At 36.8% G+C, this 20,609-nt stretch overlaps 1 protein-coding gene across 1 annotated transcript in view; it reads right to left on the bottom strand.

Annotated features, from left to right (window-relative positions):
* mob2a (MOB kinase activator 2a) overlaps nt 1-20,609 on the bottom strand; it is a 67,404-nt gene extending 46,795 nt beyond the window's left edge. The window contains exon 1 of the mRNA XM_056252129.1: nt 20,461-20,609. Coding sequence (XP_056108104.1) covers nt 20,461-20,477 — 17 coding nt within the window. The 5' untranslated portion in view covers nt 20,478-20,609. The remainder of the gene's footprint in view (nt 1-20,460) is intronic.

Raw genomic sequence — 20,609 nt, 5'->3', positions numbered from 1 at the left:
GCATCCGAAATACAATTGTAAATGTACAATCCTCTATGGTGTCTTGTGATTCAGCCTCAATTATCGCCCCTCAAGAACAACTACACCGCTTTACAATTGTAGGACAGGAAGAGCTAAATAAACTTATCATTGCATCTAAACCAACAACATGTTTATTGGATCCAATACCCACTAAACTACTGAAAGAAGTGTTACCTGTAGTGGAAGAGCCTCTTCTCAATATTATTAACTCGTCTTTATTCTTAGGTCATGTTCCAAAAATATTCAAGCTGGCAGTAATAAAACCTCTTATTAAGAAACCGCAATTAGATCAAAATAACTTAGCAAATTACAGACCCATTTCAAATCTTCCATTTATGTCTAAAATACTAGAAAAAATTGTGTCCGCTCAATTGTGCTCTTTCTTGCAAGAAAATGAGATATATGAAAAATTTCAGTCAGGATTCAGACCGCATCATAGCACAGAAACTGCGCTAGTTAAAATTACAAATGATTTACTTTTAGCTTCTGACCAAGGCTGTATCTCAATACTAGTTCTACTCGATCTTAGCGCTGCGTTCGACACTATAGATCACAAAATACTCTTGGATCGACTACAAAACTACACTGGTGTTCAGGGACAGGCATTAAGCTGGTTCAGATCGTACTTATCGGACCGTTACCATTTTGTCTGTTTAAATGGGGAAAAATCGAAGATAACGTCAGTAGACTATGGAGTGCCGCAAGGATCGGTGTTAGGCCCTCTGCTATTCTCAATATATATGCTGCCACTTGGTAATATTATAAGAAAACATGGAATTAATTTCCACTGCTATGCTGATGACCCTCAATTATATATTTCATCACGACCAGATGAAAACACTAACTTATCTAAATTGACAGAATGTCTTAAAGATATAAAATGCTGGATGACGTGTAATTTCCTGCTATTAAATCCAGATAAAACGGAGGTATTACTTATTGGTCCAAAAAAACTACCCACAAAATCTCTTACAATACAACTTTAATTTAGAAGGATGTCCTGTTACCTTATCGACTACAGTAAAAGACCTGGGTGTTATACTAGACCGCAACTTGTCTTTCGAAAATCATATTTCATATGTTACAAGAACTGCCTTTTTCCACCTTAGAAACATTGCTAAATTACGTAACATGCTATCTGTTTCTGATGCAGAAAAGTTAGTTCATGCATTCATGACCTCGAGACTAAATTACTGTAATGCCTTATTAGCTGGCTGTCCTGCATCTTCAATAAACAAGCTACAGTTAGTGCAAAATGCAGCCGCTAGAGTTCTTACTAGGTCAAGAAAATATGATCATATAACACCGATTCTATCATCTCTGCACTGGTTACCTATTAAGTTCCGTATCAATTACAAAGTACTACTACTGACCTATAAAGCCCTAAATGGTTTAGCTCCTGTGTATTTAATGGACCTTCTATCGCCCTACAATCCATCGCGTTCTTTAAGATCCCTAAATTCGAGGCTTCTGGTCATTCCTAGGATATCTAAGTCCACTAAAGGAGGGAGGGCGTTCTCACATTTAGCTCCTAAACTCTGGAATAGCCTTCCTGATACTGTTCGTTGCTCAGACTCGCTCTCCCAGTTCAAAACTAGATTAAAGACGCATCTCTTCAGCCAAGCATTCACATAATGCTTACCTTTTATACCACTGTTGAATCAGATCGAATGCATTAATATTATGAACAGCAGCTACGCTAATTATTTCCCATCTGCTTTTCTGCTGTTATCTCGGGACGCTAGTCCCGAGGTAAATAGCGTTCGTCAGCTCCAGTTTGTATCCAGCCTCTCACGGAGACTTCAGATGCCCCAACACCTGCGATGAGACGACTCGACGCCTGTGAAGAGACGACTCGACGCCTGTGAAGAGACGACTCGACGCCTGTGAAGAGACGACTCAACGCCGGCGATATGTTATGCCCTAAATTAATACATGATGATTAACTAACTATATTCTTCTATGTACATTTCTGAAATGCACTTTCTGTAAAGCTGCTTTGAAACAATATGTATTGTGAAAAGCGCTATACAAATAAATTTGAATTGAATTGAATTGAATTGTAGTCGTCTGGAGACACGCTGGAGTATAGTTAGGGACAAAAGGCTGTAGTCGTCTAGAGACACGCTGGAGTATAGTAAGGGACAAAAGGCTGTAGTTGTCTAGAGACACGCTGGAGTATAGTAAGGAACAAAAGGCTGTAGTCGTCTAGAGACACGCTGGAGTATAGTAAGGGACAAAAGGCTGTAGTCGTCTGGAGACACGCTGGAGTATAGTAAGGGACAAAAGGCTGTAGTCGTCTGGAGACACGCTGGAGTATAGTTAGGGATAAAAAAGGCTGTAGTCGTCTGGACACACGCTGGAGTATAGTAAGAGACAAAAGGCTGTAGTCGTCTGGAGACACGCTGGAGTATAGTAAGGGACAAAAGGCTGTAGTCGTCTAGAGACACGCTGGAGTATAGTAAGGGACAAAAGGCTGTAGTCGTCTGGAGACACGCTGGAGTATAGTAAGGGACAAAAGGCTGTAGTCGTCTGGAGACACGCTTGAGTATAGTAAGGGACAAAAGGCTGTAGTCGTCTGGAGACACGCTGGAGTATAGTAAGGGACAAAAGGCTGTAGTCGTCTGGAGACACGCTGGAGTATAGTTAGGGACCAAAGGCTGTAGTCGTCTGGAGACACGCTGGAGTATAGTAAGGGACAAAAGGCTGTAGTCGTCTAGAGACACGCTGGAGTGTAGTAAGGGACAAAAGGCTGTAGTCGTCTGGAGACACGCTGGAGTATAGTAAGGGACAAAAGGCTGTAGTCGTCTAGAGACACCCTGGAGTATAGTTAGGGACAAAAGGCTGTAGTCGTCTGGAGACACGCCGGAGTATAGTAAGGGACAAAAGGCTGCAGTCGTCTAGAGACACGCTGGAGTATAGTTAGGGACAAAAGGCTGTAGTCGTCTGGAGACACGCTGGAGTGTAGTAAGGGACAAAAGGCTGTAGTCGTCTGGAGACACGCTGGAGTATAGTAAGGGACAAAAGGCTGTAGTCGTCTGGAGACACGCTGGAGTATAGTAAGGGACAAAAGGCTGTAGTCGTCTAGAGACACCCTGGAGTATAGTTAGGGACAAAAGGCTGTAGTCGTCTGGAGACACGCTGGAGTATAGTAAAGGACAAAAGGCTGTAGTCGTCTAGAGACACGCTGGAGTATAGTAAGGGACAAAAGGCTGTAGTCGTCTGGAGACACGCTGGAGTATAGTAAGGGACAAAAGGCTGTAGTCGTCTAGAGACACGCTGGAGTATAGTAAGGAACAAAAGGCTGTAGTCGTCTAGAGACACGCTGGAGTATAGTAAGGGACAAAAGGCTGTAGTCGTCTGGAGACACGCTGGAGTATAGTAAGGGACAAAAGGCTGTAGTCGTCTAGAGACACGCTGGAGTATAGTAAGGGACAAAAGGCTGTAGTCGTCTAGAGACACGCTGGAGTATAGTAAGGGACAAAAGGCTGTAGTTGTCTAGAGACACGCTGGAGTATAGTAAGGAACAAAAGGCTGTAGTCGTCTAGAGACACGCTGGAGTATAGTAAGGGACAAAAGGCTGTAGTCGTCTAGAGACACGCTGGAGTATAGTAAGGGACAAAAGGCTGTAGTCGTCTAGAGACACCCTGGAGTATAGTTAGGGACAAAAGGCTGTAGTCGTCTAGAGACACGCTGGAGTATAGTAAGGGACAAAAGGCTGTAGTCGTCTGGAGACACGCTGGAGTATAGTAAGGGACAAAAGGCTGTAGTCGTCTAGAGACACGCTGGAGTATAGTAAGGGACAAAAGGCTGTAGTCGTCTAGAGACACGCTGGAGTATAGTAAGGGACAAAAGGCTGTAGTCGTCTGGAGACACGCTGGAGTATAGTAAGGGACAAAAGGCTGTAGTCGTCTAGAGACACCCTGGAGTATAGTAAGGGACAAAAGGCTGTAGTCGTCTAGAGACACGCTGGAGTATAGTAAGGGACAAAAGGCTGTAGTCGTCTGGAGACACGCTGGAGTATAGTAAGGGACAAAAGGCTGTAGTCGTCTGGAGACACGCTGGAGTATAGTTAGGGACAAAAGGCTGTAGTCGTCTAGAGACACGCTGGAGTATAGTAAGGGACAAAAGGCTGTAGTCGTCTGGAGACACGCTGGAGTATAGTAAGAGACAAAAGGCTGTAGTCGTCTGGAGACACGCTGGAGTATAGTAAGGGACAAAAAGCTGTAGTCGTCTGGAGACACGCTGGAGTATAGTTAGGGACAAAAGGCTGTAGTCGTCTGGAGACACGCTGGAGTATAGTAAGAGACAAAAGGCTGTAGTCGTCTGGAGACACGCTGGAGTATAGTTAGGGACAAAAGGCTGTAGTCGTCTGGAGACACGCTGGAGTATAGTAAGGGACAAAAAGCTGTAGTCGTCTGGAGACACGCTGGAGTATAGTAAGGGACAAAAGGCTGTAGTCGTCTGGAGACACGCTGGAGTATAGTAAAGGACAAAAGGCTGTAGTCGTCTAGAGACACGCTGGAGTATAGTAAGGGACAAAAGGCTGTAGTCGTCTAGAGACACGCTGGAGTATAGTAAGGGACAAAAGGCTGTAGTCGTCTGGAGACACGCTGGAGTATAGTTAGGGACAAAAGGCTGTAGTCGTCTGGAGACACGCTGAAGGGTTAACGTAGCTAACGTCAAATATATATAGACGTGCTAGCGTATAAGTTATAATAGTATAGTTAGTTTTAGGGAGACAAATCTAAAATAGTTAGGTTTGAGGATAAAAAATCCATCACAACTGTAAAAACAGTTGTGCTGCTTAATATTTTTATGGAAAGCATGATACATTGTTTCAGAATTCTTTGATGAATAGAAAGTTTAAAATAATTTATTTGAAATACAAATAGAAATAACATTATAAATGTCACTTTTGATTAATTTAACACCCTTGCAAATAAAAGAAAATTATTTTTTTTTAAACCAAGAAGTTTTACTAACCCCATACGTTTGAACAGTATTGTAAATTGTTTAATATAGCAGCATGATAATAATGGAAACATTTTGATTTTTTTTTTTTTTTTTTTTTTTATAAAACGGCTGACTTTTTTTGTTTTGCTAAGGCAAACATTTTTAGCTAGCATTTTATATATCGATATAATGTTACACCACTAGTAGATTATTTTCTGTGTGAAAAGAGCGAGATTTGTCCTCAATACCCCTGAGAGCTCAGAGACCACATCCACAGTGAGACGTGAGAGACTTCTATCGCTCTTTTGAATATGTGAGAATTTCTTTCAGATGTGTCACAACACTTTCAGAATGAGAGGGAACAGATATGAAAGTGAAACCATTAAAACTCAGTCGCATTCAAATGAATTAGTCCTTTACTTGCCTATAAATAACTGAATATATATGAGGTCATGACTAATGCGCATCCAGATGCTTCTGAATCGTGCACAGACAGCTGTGTAGGCCCATATTTCTGCTTCTTGTGTCCAGTATATCAGCACTATGGTGAATCGTCTGCAGCTGTGCATGTGGAGGGGTTCGGGTTTGACTCGATGCCAATGGCGCTGGAATGTGAACTGATTTGACCTCGACTTGCTGTCCAGTGGTTGGACATATTGCAATCCTCCTTTTAATAATTACACAGCACACAAGTCAAAGAAGTTAAAGGTGATATTGTGCAATAAACAAACTGCTTTTGTTCCGTTATGAATTCAGTTACTAGGGAATATACCAAATATAGGAATTCAGGCCAATACAGATGGCAAAATCATTTTTCCATGTACCGGTCAATAACTGATATAATAGTTGATACTATAAAAAAGAAGTTTAAAGTATATAGTCCAAATACGAAAATATAATAATATAGATTATTAAAATATTATTTTGACATTTTATACTAAATATATAAGTCTTATAAACAAAAATTTAGTTTTTTCATTAAAAGTCTTAGAAAACAGAATTGTATATATATATAACTTATGTTTTATGTGTAGGTGACATTAAGCTGTTGTGCCCTGACACAATTTTAGACTATTTTAACAGTATTTTTTCCTAATCCTTTTTAACTATTAAACATCCAACTTTTATAATCTCATATTAATTGACTACACTATTGTTCAAAGTATTTTTTGTTTTTTTTTAAGAATGAATGCTTTTACTCATCAAGAATGCATTAAATTGATACAAATGGACAGTAAATACATTTATGTTACAAAAGATTGATATTACCCATAAATGCTGAATCCTGAAAAAAAATGTCCACTGTCAAAATATGAAGTATAGCGCAACAGTTATCAACAATAATCAGAAATGAATGATTTCTGAAGGATCATGTGACACTGAAGACTGGAGTAATGATGCTGAAATTTATATATAAAACATTTATTTTAAATTACAATAATATTACTGTTTTTTTCTGTATTTTTCATCACATAAATCACAAAAACATTAACAAATCCTTTACCGACCCCAAACTTTTGAACGGTAGTGTACATGGAAAATTGCAACTAACAAAATTTCAACAAAAGTCATTTCAATTAAGTTGAAGTCAAAACACGTTTAAAAGATGTCAAAAATTGATGTTGATAAGAAAGGTCCATGAACACATTATACAAATAATCCTTATGCATAGCTTCCTGTCCGCATAAAACATAACATGACATGTCATCCGCACACATAAAGGAGACATATGGAGCCCAATATGTCGTTTAATAATGCGCATTTAATCTACCAGCTGTCCCGTGACCCCGCAGAGGTCATTGTTCAGGCAGTGATGTTTACAGACATGCGGCTCATGAATGAGGATGATATAATAACAGTATACAGCCTGAAGAGGGCGCACATGCATTATTATAATACAGGACCAGCAGCGAGACCAAGAACACGTAGGCCTACTTACTTTAGTACAGTATAAGGAATGATTTAGTGCTCTGAGTTCATTGCCCTGTTGAACTTCATTTTAACTCATAAAACCTTTGCTTTTATGTACATACATCCCTTTTCAGGCAACTAAATCAGAATAAAAACGATATTTAGCACTTCAAAGAAGCTGCCGTGATTAATACAATGACGATGTGAAACGCATTGACAACAGCATATAGTTAAAATGAGTAAATGGACAAGACCACATGACCTCTGCTCATTGGCTGACAGCAGACACTGCATCCGGCAGCCAATCAAAAAGACTATAAAGGTAATACTACAGGATATGAGGGATTGTTTTTGGTTTAAAGACTGATTGAGGCTCTAAACGTCTGTTTGACCAATATTACACAAGCTATATATCTCAAGACACTTTTAGAAAGCTAGTCTTATTGGCATTTTGTGTGATGATGTTTGCTTTACAGTGCTAATAAAGACCCTATGAGCTCATTGTTAGAAATTCACTTCAGATAAAAGAGTTTAACACAATCACAGAAGGTTATTATCAGTTATCACAAGAGTGTCCGAATGTCTAAAGTGGACCATCGAAATAAAGTGTAACCGACTTTTATTTGGTGGACAACAGTTTTAATTATTATTATTATTATATACTATTATTATTGTTATATATATATATATATTTTTTTTTTCACTATTAAATAATAATAAAATATAATAAAATAATAATTTAAAAATATATATATTTTAAAATAAAATTTTCCATTATGATATCAAGACATTTTGATTTTAGGCACTCTTGAATTTGAACTCAGAAATGGAAAAACATGGTCATCAAAGAAAAGAGGATTCTAGTCATGTGTATGAAAAACAGCCATAAGCAAACACAAGATCCTATTAAAAAAAATTTAAGTGTGTTTTTTTATTCAATTGAAATCGCCAGTTTATCACGTAAGAGCTATATGAGTTCAGAGATGTTTACAAAGACAAGATTTCTGTTTAAATACAATAGAGAGCTTAATATTACTTTATAATTTGGGACGTGATTTGAAATGTACTGGCAATGTCAGGTCTGCACTAAATATAGAAATTGAAAGCAAACAAACATGCATGCCAAGGAAAACAAGTACAAACTCCAAGGACAGACCAGGACCTTTTAGAAGGAAAAACACACTGCCATATTTCACCAAACACCAAAAACAGTTCTCAAGACCGCAAATAATAAAGTTTTCTTTTGTCAAACTAATCAATTGGTTTCCTTTTATTCCATGTTAAGCACTTGCATTTGTAGAATATCGGTCTACAAATGGTCGAAAGGAAACAAGTACACGTTTAAATAATGGTGTCGAATATTTAAACACTGTAGCAAGCTAGAACCAACTAAATAACTCAAGTTGACCAGTCATAAAATCTTGACCTGGCAATAATAAACGTCATGCTATTGTAAAATCTGACACAGTTCCCATAAAGCACCGTTCTGCAGACAATGGCTCCCTCCACCCAGCGGAGACGCTTCCTTCCCTCCGGCCTTTCTGTAATCGCTATTATTTCTACATAGTGGAAATCTCCACTCAAATAAAAGCTCTATGCTCCGTTCCGTGTGTGTCAAGTGCCCTCCTTCACATCAATAGCTTCAAAGTCCCGAAAACTATCATGCAAAGCAGGGACAGTCCCCGACAGAACCTGAACTTCTTCTGATCACATTAAATCGACAGAGAATAATACAGTGATATTGAAATTCTGCCAGATACCGATAAGCTGATAATTACTGACATGTTATGGCCGATAACCCCTAAATTATAAAAATTCTATAGCCTACTATTTTTTCTAAATAAATTCAGGTAACACTTTATTTTAAGGTGTCGTAGTTACATTGTACTTCCTCAGATATGTAATACATTTTACGGTTAGGGTTTGATTTAGGGTTAGTTACTTGTATGCATCATTTACTGTTATTATTACAGTAGTAAGTACATGTAGTAACGTGTAACTACGTCACCTTCCATTAAAATGTTACCTAAATTCATTTGTTTAAAAGCCATATGTGAATTTAAACATCACACCATCATAATGTACAATAAATATTAATTTTGAGATTATCTAAAGGTTAATTTAACAGTGTTATTGCATTATTAGTGTTTGAAAGTATTGGGATGCACCGATGTATCGGCAAATAACCGGTATCGGCCGATAAAAGCAATTATTTTAAAAACAGCCAATGATCAGGGCCGATTAAATCCTGTCAATCAAAAGGGTGCAGAAAAACTTGTCAGACTGCAACTCATACTGTGTATGAAGAAAATGTCTAAAAAGTTAACGCAATAATAACGCATTAACAGTTAAAGCAGGCTCGGTTTGACCCTATGAATCACCCGTGGTTCAAGCCAGGGTTGCAGCTCAGCGGTTTTTCCCAACACCAAACATTATTTGTAGCGCCTCCCATCCAATAATCATAAAGAGCTTTGTGTTTTGTTACTTCTGATAAGAAACAAAGTCTCAGCTTTAAAATGATGTTGATTTTATAATGACATTTAAACAATAAATGGCGTTTTGACACTCTTAAATAGCTTATAGTTGTAGCATGAAAAAACATCCATTAACATCAAAAGGTATGTTTAAAGCAGAGTTTCCGCTAGAAAAAAATGGTGCCGGTCAAAGTGACCGGCAGAGTTTTCGTTTAACGGACATTTTGATGATATGCCGGTCAAATATCGCCTCTTAATTAGTCAAGTTGAGGATTCACTTTTTGAAACATTGAGGCACGGATGTACCTAATACAAATAAATAACTAGCTAACTAGTTAACATCTCCATTTAACTAGCAGATCATTCATTTAGTTTGCTATTAAATAAGAGATCTAGCGCTAAAATCAGTTGTTTTTTAAATCAAGCTGAGCGCTCGTGTCCGCTGCTATCAGTTGCATGGATGACGCGCTGCGCGAGTTGCACAATCTTCACTCGGACGCGCGTTTCAATCTATCGCCGTTGCGGAGACTCTACACAGGCGCAGCACTGCTACTTGGGCGCAGAGATATCCCGCAACACCTGAAATAAAGCTTGCCACAAAGAACCGGCGAAAGTAATGATTATGCATGAAACATTTAAATTGTTGATAAATTGATAAAGTTGACGATGCATGCTCGCCATCTTCGCAGTAGTGAACGCGCCAGAATATGAATAAATTCTTATTTTTTAATCCAGGCAAATTTGTTGATGAAACATTGATTAAAATGAAGATACAATTTATACAAAACGAAATAAACTTTAAAGAAAGGCTTTCTACAAAACAAAACTAAATAAGTGGTCAAAATCATGTCTGACCAATTCCAAATGTTTTCCGATATATAGGCCTATTGGTCATCTTATGATCCTATCTTACTGATCTCATGCGGTTCCCTTTTCATATACCCTAATCAACAGATGAAATAAAAAAATAATAACATTATATTATTTCTAAAAATGAAACGTATATTTAAGTTTTTTAACTTATAAGCGTCACACCGCTCCGCTTTGCTCTGGTGTATAGTCTAATGCATGTGTGCGTGCATGTGGTGGAGGGGTGCGATTTTCAAATAATAATCAACCCAGCGATCTTCGAATATTATTTTTGCTTGAAAATTTCGTTTTGTATAAATTGTATATTAATTTTAATCAATGTTTCATCAACAAATTTGCCTATATTATTAAATAAGAAGCAAATATAGTGGACAATATAGGCTAATCAGGACACGGAGGCGTCGGCGCGTGCACACTTCTCTCTATAGGCGCGTTTCACTGTAAAATCCAATTAGTTCAACTTACTTGAAAAAAGCATGCAAACCGATTGCACTCAAAAAACTGAGTAAAGTGAAATAGGAATAATATGTAGTACTAACAAGTGCATGTCTAGTAGTGTACACTTACAAGAGAGTTCCAGTAACTTAAAATAATTTGTATACTATACTTGATCTTTTACTTTAGATGTACTCATTTATGCTAGTTGTGTTAACTCTGATGTAAAATCCAATTAGTACACCTTACTTGAAAAAAGCATGCAAACCGATTGCACTCTAAAAACTGAGTAAAGTGAAATAGGAAAAATATGTAGAACTAACAAGTGCATGTCTAGTAGTGTACACTTACACGTGTACACATCTATTATAAATCATTGAGAATAGTTTCACAATTTTACAAAGATAACATTTACAACTGGACAAATAAATGTAAGGCAATGATACAGTTCAAAGGTAAATTTATTGTATTGTTTTCTTAAAAACTGCACAGGGGTGGTCCACACAAGTTTGCATTGGGGTATACAATTTATGTAAATCACTAGGTTTAAAAAAACAACAACAACTGTAAAACAAAAAAACGGAAACACTTAATAATAAGGTTCATTAGTTAACATTAGTTAAGTGTATTAACTAACATGAACTAACAATGAGCAATACATTTGCTATTGTCTTAATTAATCTTTGTTAATGTTAGTTAATAAAAATACAGCTGTTCATTGTTTGTTCATGTTAGTTTACAGTGCATTAACTAATGTTAACCAATACAAACTTTGATTTTAATAATGTTTTAGTAAATGTTGAAATTAATATTAACTAAGATTAATAAATGCTGTAGAAGTATTGTTAATTCTTAGTTCATGTTAACTAATTAACCTTATTGTTAAGTTGTTTCCCAAAAACCTTTTACAGTACAACAATATTTTTTTTTATATATATATAAAATCTGAATAAAAATAAATAAATTTGAGACCATACCCTGACTCTAACACATCCTCAACAAACAGCTTTAACAATTCAATAAATAACAATTACTCACTTTAATCAATAACACTTCGGAGACCAAACTTGGTATATAGAAGTGCAAAAAAAGTGGCTACATTCATTATCCTAAACAATGAAAAAGCAATGTCTCTGACACACATGTACATTAGAAATGAATACGCTGACAGCATCTTAAAGGATTAGTTCACCCAAAAATGAAATTTCTGTCAGTAATTACTCACCCTTATGCCGTTCCAAACCCGTAAGACCTTTATTAATCTTCACAACACAAAGGAAGATCTTTTTGATGAAATATGAGAGCTTTCTGTCCCTCCAAAGATTAACGTCATTGTGACTTTTAAGGCCCAGAAAGGTAGTAAAGACACTGTTAAAATAGTCCATGTGACTACAGTAGTTCAACCTTAATGTTATGAAGCGACGAGAATAGTATTTGTGTGAAAAACCCCCGCCAAATAACGACATTATTCAACAATCTCTTTCTCTTCAACGTCATTCTCCTACGCTGTTGATCTAGTTTAAACAGCGCAGCGCTTCTGGGTTCTACATCAGAACGTAGGCTTATTATTGGCCGACGCTGGTCATGTGTGATGCTGGCCAATAATAAGCCTACATTCTGACATAGAACCTAGAAGCACTGTGCTGTTTACACTATTGTCAACAGTGTAGGAGAATGATGTGGAAGAGAAGAGATTGTTGAAGGTAGTTTGTAGCGAGCAGGACGAGGCAGAGGGCCGTGAGAGAGCGGCGCTAGGCCGCTGGCGTGATTGCTGATGAGCGACACCTGTGAGGAGGAGCAGAGGCATAAAGGAGGAGCGACGACAGTAGAGATCGAGAAAGGCCAGGCCTGGATTTTATGTTGTTATGTGTGGCCAGCAGTCATCCTCGAGGGGCAGCTGGCTTATACTTTCGTTTTGTATTTGTTTTATTTTAGGTTATTAAACTTGTTGAATGTTCGCCGGTTCACGCCTCCTTCTTCCCATAACAACTGAACCTCGTTACATCGTTATTTGGGGTTTTTTTTGCACATAAAAAGTATTCTCGTCGCTTCATAATATTAAGGTTGAAATACTGTAGTCACATGGATAACAATGTTTTTACTAGTTTTCTGGGCCTGGAAAGTTTCAATGACGTTGCGTTCAATGGAGGGAGAGAAAGCTCTCTGATTTTATCAAAAATATCTTTATTTGTGTTCCAAAGATGAACGAAGGTCTTACGGGTTTAAAACGGCATGAGGGAGAGTAAATACTAACAGAATTATCATTTTTGGGTGAACTAACCCTTTAACTTGCTCATGAACTAATGGGCTGATAATTTTAAACAAGTGGCTTAGTTTCCCTTTTATTTTGTCTATCAACTAATCTAATTCCACTGTCATAAACGAATTTAATCTAATGCCAAACATCGTTAATCTTGCACATTTCATTACTCAAGAGATTTTTCAGAGATTGCCGTTTTGGTGGGAGTTTGTTCTGTCCCAAACCAAGTGTTTTTCATGTCTTTTGTGTAATCCAAATTTAAAGCATAAGACAGACCTAAATAGATGCAAATTGCATGATTCTGCAGATTATTACAATACCTCTCTCAACAATGATGGCAGTAGACACTGGGCAAAGGTAAAGAGAGAGATTCTTCTTCATCAATGACAGTCAGCACCCCAACAGATACTTGTGCCCAGGCTTCATCAACATCACAAACCTGAATGAAACCAAATAAAAATATTACAACAGGGAAAAGTGAAAAGGCATGATTAGGGGTGGGCGGTGTGACCAAAATTCTATTTCACGGTATGACTAATTTTATTTCACGGTAACGATATATTTCACGATATAGTTATTTATATGTAGTTATTCTCGAAAAATCGACAAAAAGGGCTTTGTATAATAAATAAACCCAAATACTTTAGAAATGAAAAGTACTTCACATTGTTTTCTGTTTCTCTTATTTGGTAAATTATTTATTTGGTAAACTATTTAGATAGCTAGATATAAACAAAACACACTCATCAACTTTTAGATGAACTGCCCCCAACTGATTGATATTAAATACAACTAATAGGTGCAATTAAACTTTAAATAAAGTGTTTCTGAATAATTTTTCAATCTCATGTTATGCTTTACTTCATCAATCAGTTTATGATATCTGAATATTTTATATTGAACTATTCTATTCATGATAAATTAGTTATTTCCTTTTAATTTTGGAGGATAGCTAGTAATACTAGTTATGTTTAAATGTGTTCCCCGGTACATTTTTGCCATGTCTGCTTAGGCTACACTGCGTTTTTAAGGGGCTTGTTTTGCTCTTTTTGTGATATCTGGCAACCCGTCACCCTGCGCTTTAAGCAAGAGAAGTTCAGAAGTGACTAGAAGGAGAGCAGCAGTTTGAAAACCGAACAGCAGCTACTGTTAATGTTGACAAAGTAGCCTAGTTTAAATTATACACACCTTGTAACTGCGTCATTATTTGACCATAGCCCGGTGAACACCACGCTTCCTCAGTGCGTCTGCACGCGCGCGTCTTCTGCATCAGTAAAATGCGATCGGTTAATTTGAGTGTCAAGTTGTAATCACGTATCGAATCAAAGGAAGATTTTATCAGCTGGTTCGGTGCCCAATTGTTTGGAGTTAGAAATATATAACTCGCGATGCATATTTAGTAATTTTGCCTCAGATAGGCTACAGGATTATACATTCACTTTAACAAGCAGGTTGTTCATTACCACGGGCGGCAAACTGTTTGCGTGTTTAAAAACTATACATAAGAGACGGAAAGATGCAGATAACTATACATTATTTAAGGTTATTTCTATTCGTTACGATATTGATATATGAACTGTTGTTGTCCCCCGTTGCGAGTGTGCACTCCTCTAAACTGTAGCCTGGGTGCTGCACTGCTCTAGTTAACTGCTGCGCCTTTCCCCCCGAAAATATCACGTTAACAACAACAACAACCCTTTAGAAAATGTAATTCCTTTGTGGATCCTCTTGATCTGCTTTCTCCGTGTTTCTTTTTACAATGCGCAGTGTTTCAGTCTCACGCACATTGCACGTGAGTTAACCAGGCCCACTTATTTGCATGTCGCGGTATACACGGAATAAAAAAATCTGTTACGGTTGACATTTTCTACCGCGGTAACGATATATACCGTCATACCGCCCAGCCCTAGGCATGATTAATTGTCAGTTATCTGTCCTGCATACATGTGTGTATTGCTGCATGAGCAGCCAGTTGTTATGCTTTGAACAAATCGATAAGATTTAGTAAATACAAAATATTATTTTTATATTATTATATATAAATATTATTACAAAAAGCGCTCATGTTGCTTCATGAAATGAGCTTAAACCACTGGAGACACATGAGCTAATGATTTCTTTCATTGCTGCCTATTGAGGAACAGAAAGGACTTGGATTTTATTAAAAGTATCATAATTTTTTATCTGAAGATGAAAAAAAGTGTCATAATAATAAAAAATTAAGGCTGCAGGAAACTCACCCCTGTATTAATTCGCTGCATAAGATCATCAAATTTCTCTCCAATGCTTCTTGAAGACTTGTGACAAAACGTGGTGTGTAGCGATCCACAGCACCATAAAAGTTACTCTGCAGTCTGCAGATCTGTGGTGACTATCCTGTCAAACTCTGCAAACACCTACAACACAGGCACACAAAAAAAGGCATGGGACAGTGTGGAAATTTTTCAATGCATGGTCAGGCCTACAGGCCAATCAAGCCAAACCTAAACAGAATGTGGTTTCTCATGGTGGAAAAAGGGATATGAATAAGTTCTTACTGGTCTCTCTGTAAAAAGAGCTGGCCACTGCTCCATCTGCATTCACAATCTCACATCTTCGCATTGAGAAGGTCTGGTCCATCTTTGATGCAATCAGAGGTTCCACAAGGATATCACTTAACATTACTAAGTTTCTCATCTTGTTAAAAGATGGCTAATTTTATCAGCAGTGATAAAGCAGTTGAGTTTGAGTAAAGAAAATCACTTTTACCAGTGCTTGCATTTACATTCTTAATGTACTCAATTTAAAAAATAAAAGTATAATGCTATTGTGAATTCATAAATACTGTCACAAATCATCACAAAAAACTTAATCTCTGCATAAACTGCAGGTTAACGTTACATTTAACTGTAAATGTGCGCCATTTCACACGATTTGTAACCTTAATCATTTATAAACAAATGCCAACAAAGGAGAATGCATCAGTGAAAATGCATCGGTTTGAAATTTGGGAACAATAAATAGCTTTTTAGGCATTCCAGGAACTGTTATGCCTAACCATATTCTTCAAGCTCCGAATATCACAATTATTTGGTACACATTAAGGAGATCAGTAAAGATTAGCGACAGACAGTAAAAAAAAACATTCACACAAAAGTCGCATGCTTGATTACTCACCTTATTATCATCTCATATTATTATTCCAAAAATGTAGCGAGGCTACAGATAAAAATGTAGGCAGTCTCCAGTCTGTCAACGTCTTTCCACATCTTCAAAATTGGCGCTGAAATACACAGAATCTATCGCGCATGCTCTCACAAGTGCAGCTTCTTCTTCTTTGTTTTTTCGGCACATTAGGCACGCTTTAATGCACTGCTGCCTCTCACTGGTTTAGTAACGCCATTGCATCATTTGTTGCTACTTGCTTGTATCAAGTAAGCGTCACTCAAATTATTGAGTAACTTGTTATTTTCACCCTGCAATTGACCGTAACTCAACAAAACCTAGTAAGAAGTATGTATTTTATATAACTGAGTAAAGTTAACTAATATATGTGAGTCAGGAACGCTATTGGATTTTACAGTCTGCGAAGATGGCGAGTCTGCATCGTCAACTTTATCAACTTTATCAATAATATCAATGGACCTGGCCATATTTGAAACGTCTCACTCAATCGTTCGTTGTTTAGGTCTATATTACAGCCGTTCTAGGCGTGCGCTTTATTTGAAATGCAGCATGCGATGTTGTTTAATAACTTTCAAACGAACGGTAGAGCCTGTTCCTTTATAAGCCAAAGGTCGGTGTATTTTTGCTTTATACATTTTAGGCTTATTCTCAAATTCATATTGTGTGAGGGGGGCGGGATTATTACGCAATTTTAATCGGACAATTTGACCGGAGAGATTTAATTTTGTCGGACATTTCATTTTTTTCCCGGCCAATGTCCGGTAATTACCGGACAACGGAAACCCTGGTTTAAAGATACAGTAAAACTTCCCGAAATGTATCATGTGACATGTCTCATGTGATCGCTCAATCAGTGTTTCAACCGCGGAAAGAAAAAGTGTGAACAATGCGTTAACGTTGTATATTTATTTACCCCAGGAAAGTTATCAAATGTTCACAGTTCATTAGTTAGCTATAATAAAACACTAGAGATTATATGCATGTTTAAAATTTGCCATGAAAACTACCGTTAATTACTTGTAAGTCAAGAACAGTTTTTATTTGAGTATAATTATTATAAAAAAAATAGCAGTTGAATATAATAGTTTGTGCTCTGTTGTTAATTATAACCTCTAATATTAATGTACTAAATGAGAGGGTTTCCTATATAGTTTACAGCATAATTGGGAAAGATTTTTTCCTTTCTTTCTTTCCTTTTTTTCCTATCTAACTATCGGTAGATATCATTCTGAATTATCGGTATCGGCAGGGAAGTATCGTGCATATTTGAAAGATTAACTTTAAATGAGCGTTAGATGACGGCAAACGTAATGCAAGTGTAAAAATAAGGCAAATATGCCATTAAATATTTAATATCAACCGATATAAAAAATAAAAAAACTATAATATCGACCGATTCTGATAACCCCCCATAAAAAATAAACTCTGTATTGGCCAGTAACAATGGAAGCTTGTTTCAGCCACAGAATGAAAAATAAAAAAGGTAATTGCGACTTTTTATCTCACAATTCTGACTTTATTACTCAGAATTGTGAGATATAAAATCGCAATTGCGTGTTATAGAGTCAGAATTCCGAGATATAAAGTCAGAATTTATTGATATAAAGTCGCAATTGCAGGTTAAAGTCAGAATTGCGTCAAATAAAGTCACAATTGCGTGTTATAAAGTCAGAATTGCGAGATATAAAGTCAGAATTGATTGATATATAAAGTCGCAATTGCGTGTTGTAAAGTCGCAATTGCGTGTTGTAAAGTCAGAATTGCGTGATATAAAGTCAAAATTGCGTGATATAAAGTCAAAATTGCATGTTGTAAAGTCAGAATTGTGAGATATAAACTCGCAATTGCGAGTTATCAGGCCAATTCTAAGGGGAAAAAAGACTAACTTTTTCCCCCTTAGAATTGGCCTGATAACTCGCAATTGCGAGTTTATATCTCACAATTCTGAGAAAAGATGTCAGAATTTTGAGATATAAACTCGCAATTATGTGTTATAAAGTCAGAATTGCGAGATGTAAACACGCAATTGTGAGAAAAAAGTCAGAATTGTGAGATAAGTCGCAATTCTGTTTTTTTTTTTTCGCAATTGCGACTTTATTTCTCATAATTGCGACTGTATATCTCGCAATTGCGACTTTATTTCTCATAATTGCGACTTTATATCTCGCAATTGCGACTTTTTCTCAGAATTGAGACTTTATATCTCAGAATTGCGACTTTCTCAGAATTGCGACTTTATATCTCGCAATTGCGACTTTATCTCACAATTCTGACTTCATATCTCGCAATTGTGAGATAAAAAGTCGCAATTTTTTATATTTTATTTTTTATTCAGTGGCGGAAACAAGCTTCGATAAATAACCGATATAGCTACCTAAAATAAATTAACAAATAATATTTGCCAAAAAAAATAAACATATGATCTAAAAATACTTTCTTTTAATGCTAACGTGACCAATTGAGACGTGTTTTTACAAATGCTTGCCGCTCATGATGTCTTTATTGATAAATTCACTTGCAAGTTCGAATAAACACAATTAAAGCCATTCTTCTGTGAGAGTACTGGGTGAATCGCAGGGCAGAAGCCATAATGTCACTTATGCAAGAGATCAAAACAGGAAAGGATTTGGCCTATCAGCCTGCAATGGCCAGCGTGATGCTTTATGTGTCAGAACAGGCAAAATCAGCAGCAGGAGGTCAAGAGAGGGTGCTTATGTAATGACACAGGAATGTGAATGTATGGTCACTGTCTTTAGACCTGTTAAACCAGCTGTATGATGGCATAAACCCATAGGAATGCCTGACAATGCCTGACCTTTTCTGTCTATAAGCATGGGCTGAAGCCACCTGTCACCTCTCACTGTTAGACAGAGATGTTCTTAAAATGACACGTTTCTTCTTGCCAGTGTTTATCATGACTTCATAGCCTAACAACATGGGAAGTCTGCACAGTCATAAAAGTCTCTGTGGTAATAGAATGATTTTTTATTGAGAGTTGCCGATTTGATCAAACATGAGTTCAACATTATGCAAATGAGAGTTATGCATAATGCAGCGACAACCAATCGGAGTTAAAATAAAGTTCAGCATGAATTTTGTCTGTTACATATTGGTGTTTTTTCTAAAAATGGAAAAAAGTGCAAATCTACATTTAAAAAAGACAGTGAACTAAACTCTTAAGGATAAAAAAATTCAATTAATTTAATTTTGCCTAATGAGATAAATGACATAAAATGCACATAAATCTCTGGACATCATTCATCAGTCAATTATGCAGCAAAATAAATAATCAAATACAAATATATCTACAAATAATATCCCTTCAAGGGTTTAACTACAAGACCAGGAACCCAGCATAAACCTGCTCATGTAAGCATGCTAATTGCTTTGCAAATAGATAATGTCAGCTGTATAAAAATAAGTGCCATCATAAATGGAAAATCAGACGAAATAAGAATAGTGAGGCCCAGAGCAGATCTGAACCTGCAGTTGATATGAAGCAACCAAATATAAGCTTGAACCATAGTCAGTCGACAGTTTAAAACTAACACCACCCTGTGTCTCAACTGTTATGCAAATCATGTCACACAATGAAAGTCAATGGGGTCCAAAACAGCATTGGACCCCATTGGTGTATGGACAAAAACTCTCAAGACATTTTTCAATGTCTTCTTTTATGTTCCACAAAAGAAAGAAAGTCATACAGGTTTGAAACAACATGAGGGGAGTAAATAATTACAGGATTTTCATTTTGGGGTGAACCAACCATACACACGTTATACTGTTAAACCACAAGGTAAAGATGTTAAGTGACTAATGAAAATTTTACATGGCAGCTCATGCAGTCAAGTTAATGTAAAACTAATCTACTTTTAGATATCCATCCAACTATTTGCAAATACCTGAGAAAATCTCTTGGCCAGAAACTGAATCAAATCCAAGCATTTATCAAAAAGTAAAGGTTTCAATGGATCTGTAATACATCAGTGACACATATGTAAGTCTTCTGTTACTGTAGCTTCTTAACTTAAAATAACCCAACAGGTCATGTGTAGCTTCTTATGTGGCAGGATGTCATGAAGGAAACCACATACGTAGAACAAAATGCAATGTTCAGTTTAAAGTTAGGCTACAGACAGTTTTAATGTCAGACAATGTTCTGAATCTGGACCCCTGTATGAAACGCTAGACGAATCACAGGGCCACTTGAGTTAAACTCAAATATTCCACTAAACTTCAAAGTTCAGCATTCACAAAAACAAAATATAACTTAAATTTGTGATCTGGCATAAAACTTTTCAAATGTGAAGACAGATACATTTATGCCACAACATGATAATTTATAAATGACCAATATATTGAACTCACCCCATCAACCAGTCCATTCTGCTGGCAGCTGATCCACTCCAGCTTTGATTTGACTTTCACCGGCTGTCTCAAATTATATCCAGGGCTAGATTGTTGGTCTATGCCTAACAGTTTTGGACATAGAGCTGCTCCTCTCTGACTTTGAATGA

The sequence above is a fragment of the Rhinichthys klamathensis genome, unplaced genomic scaffold (genome assembly GCF_029890125.1).
Source record: "Rhinichthys klamathensis goyatoka isolate OS25496 unplaced genomic scaffold, OSU_Roscu_1.1 h1tg000092l_1, whole genome shotgun sequence".
In the NCBI taxonomy this organism is placed as follows: Eukaryota; Metazoa; Chordata; class Actinopteri; order Cypriniformes; family Leuciscidae; genus Rhinichthys; species Rhinichthys klamathensis.
This window is presented reverse-complemented; position numbering and strand designations above follow the sequence as displayed.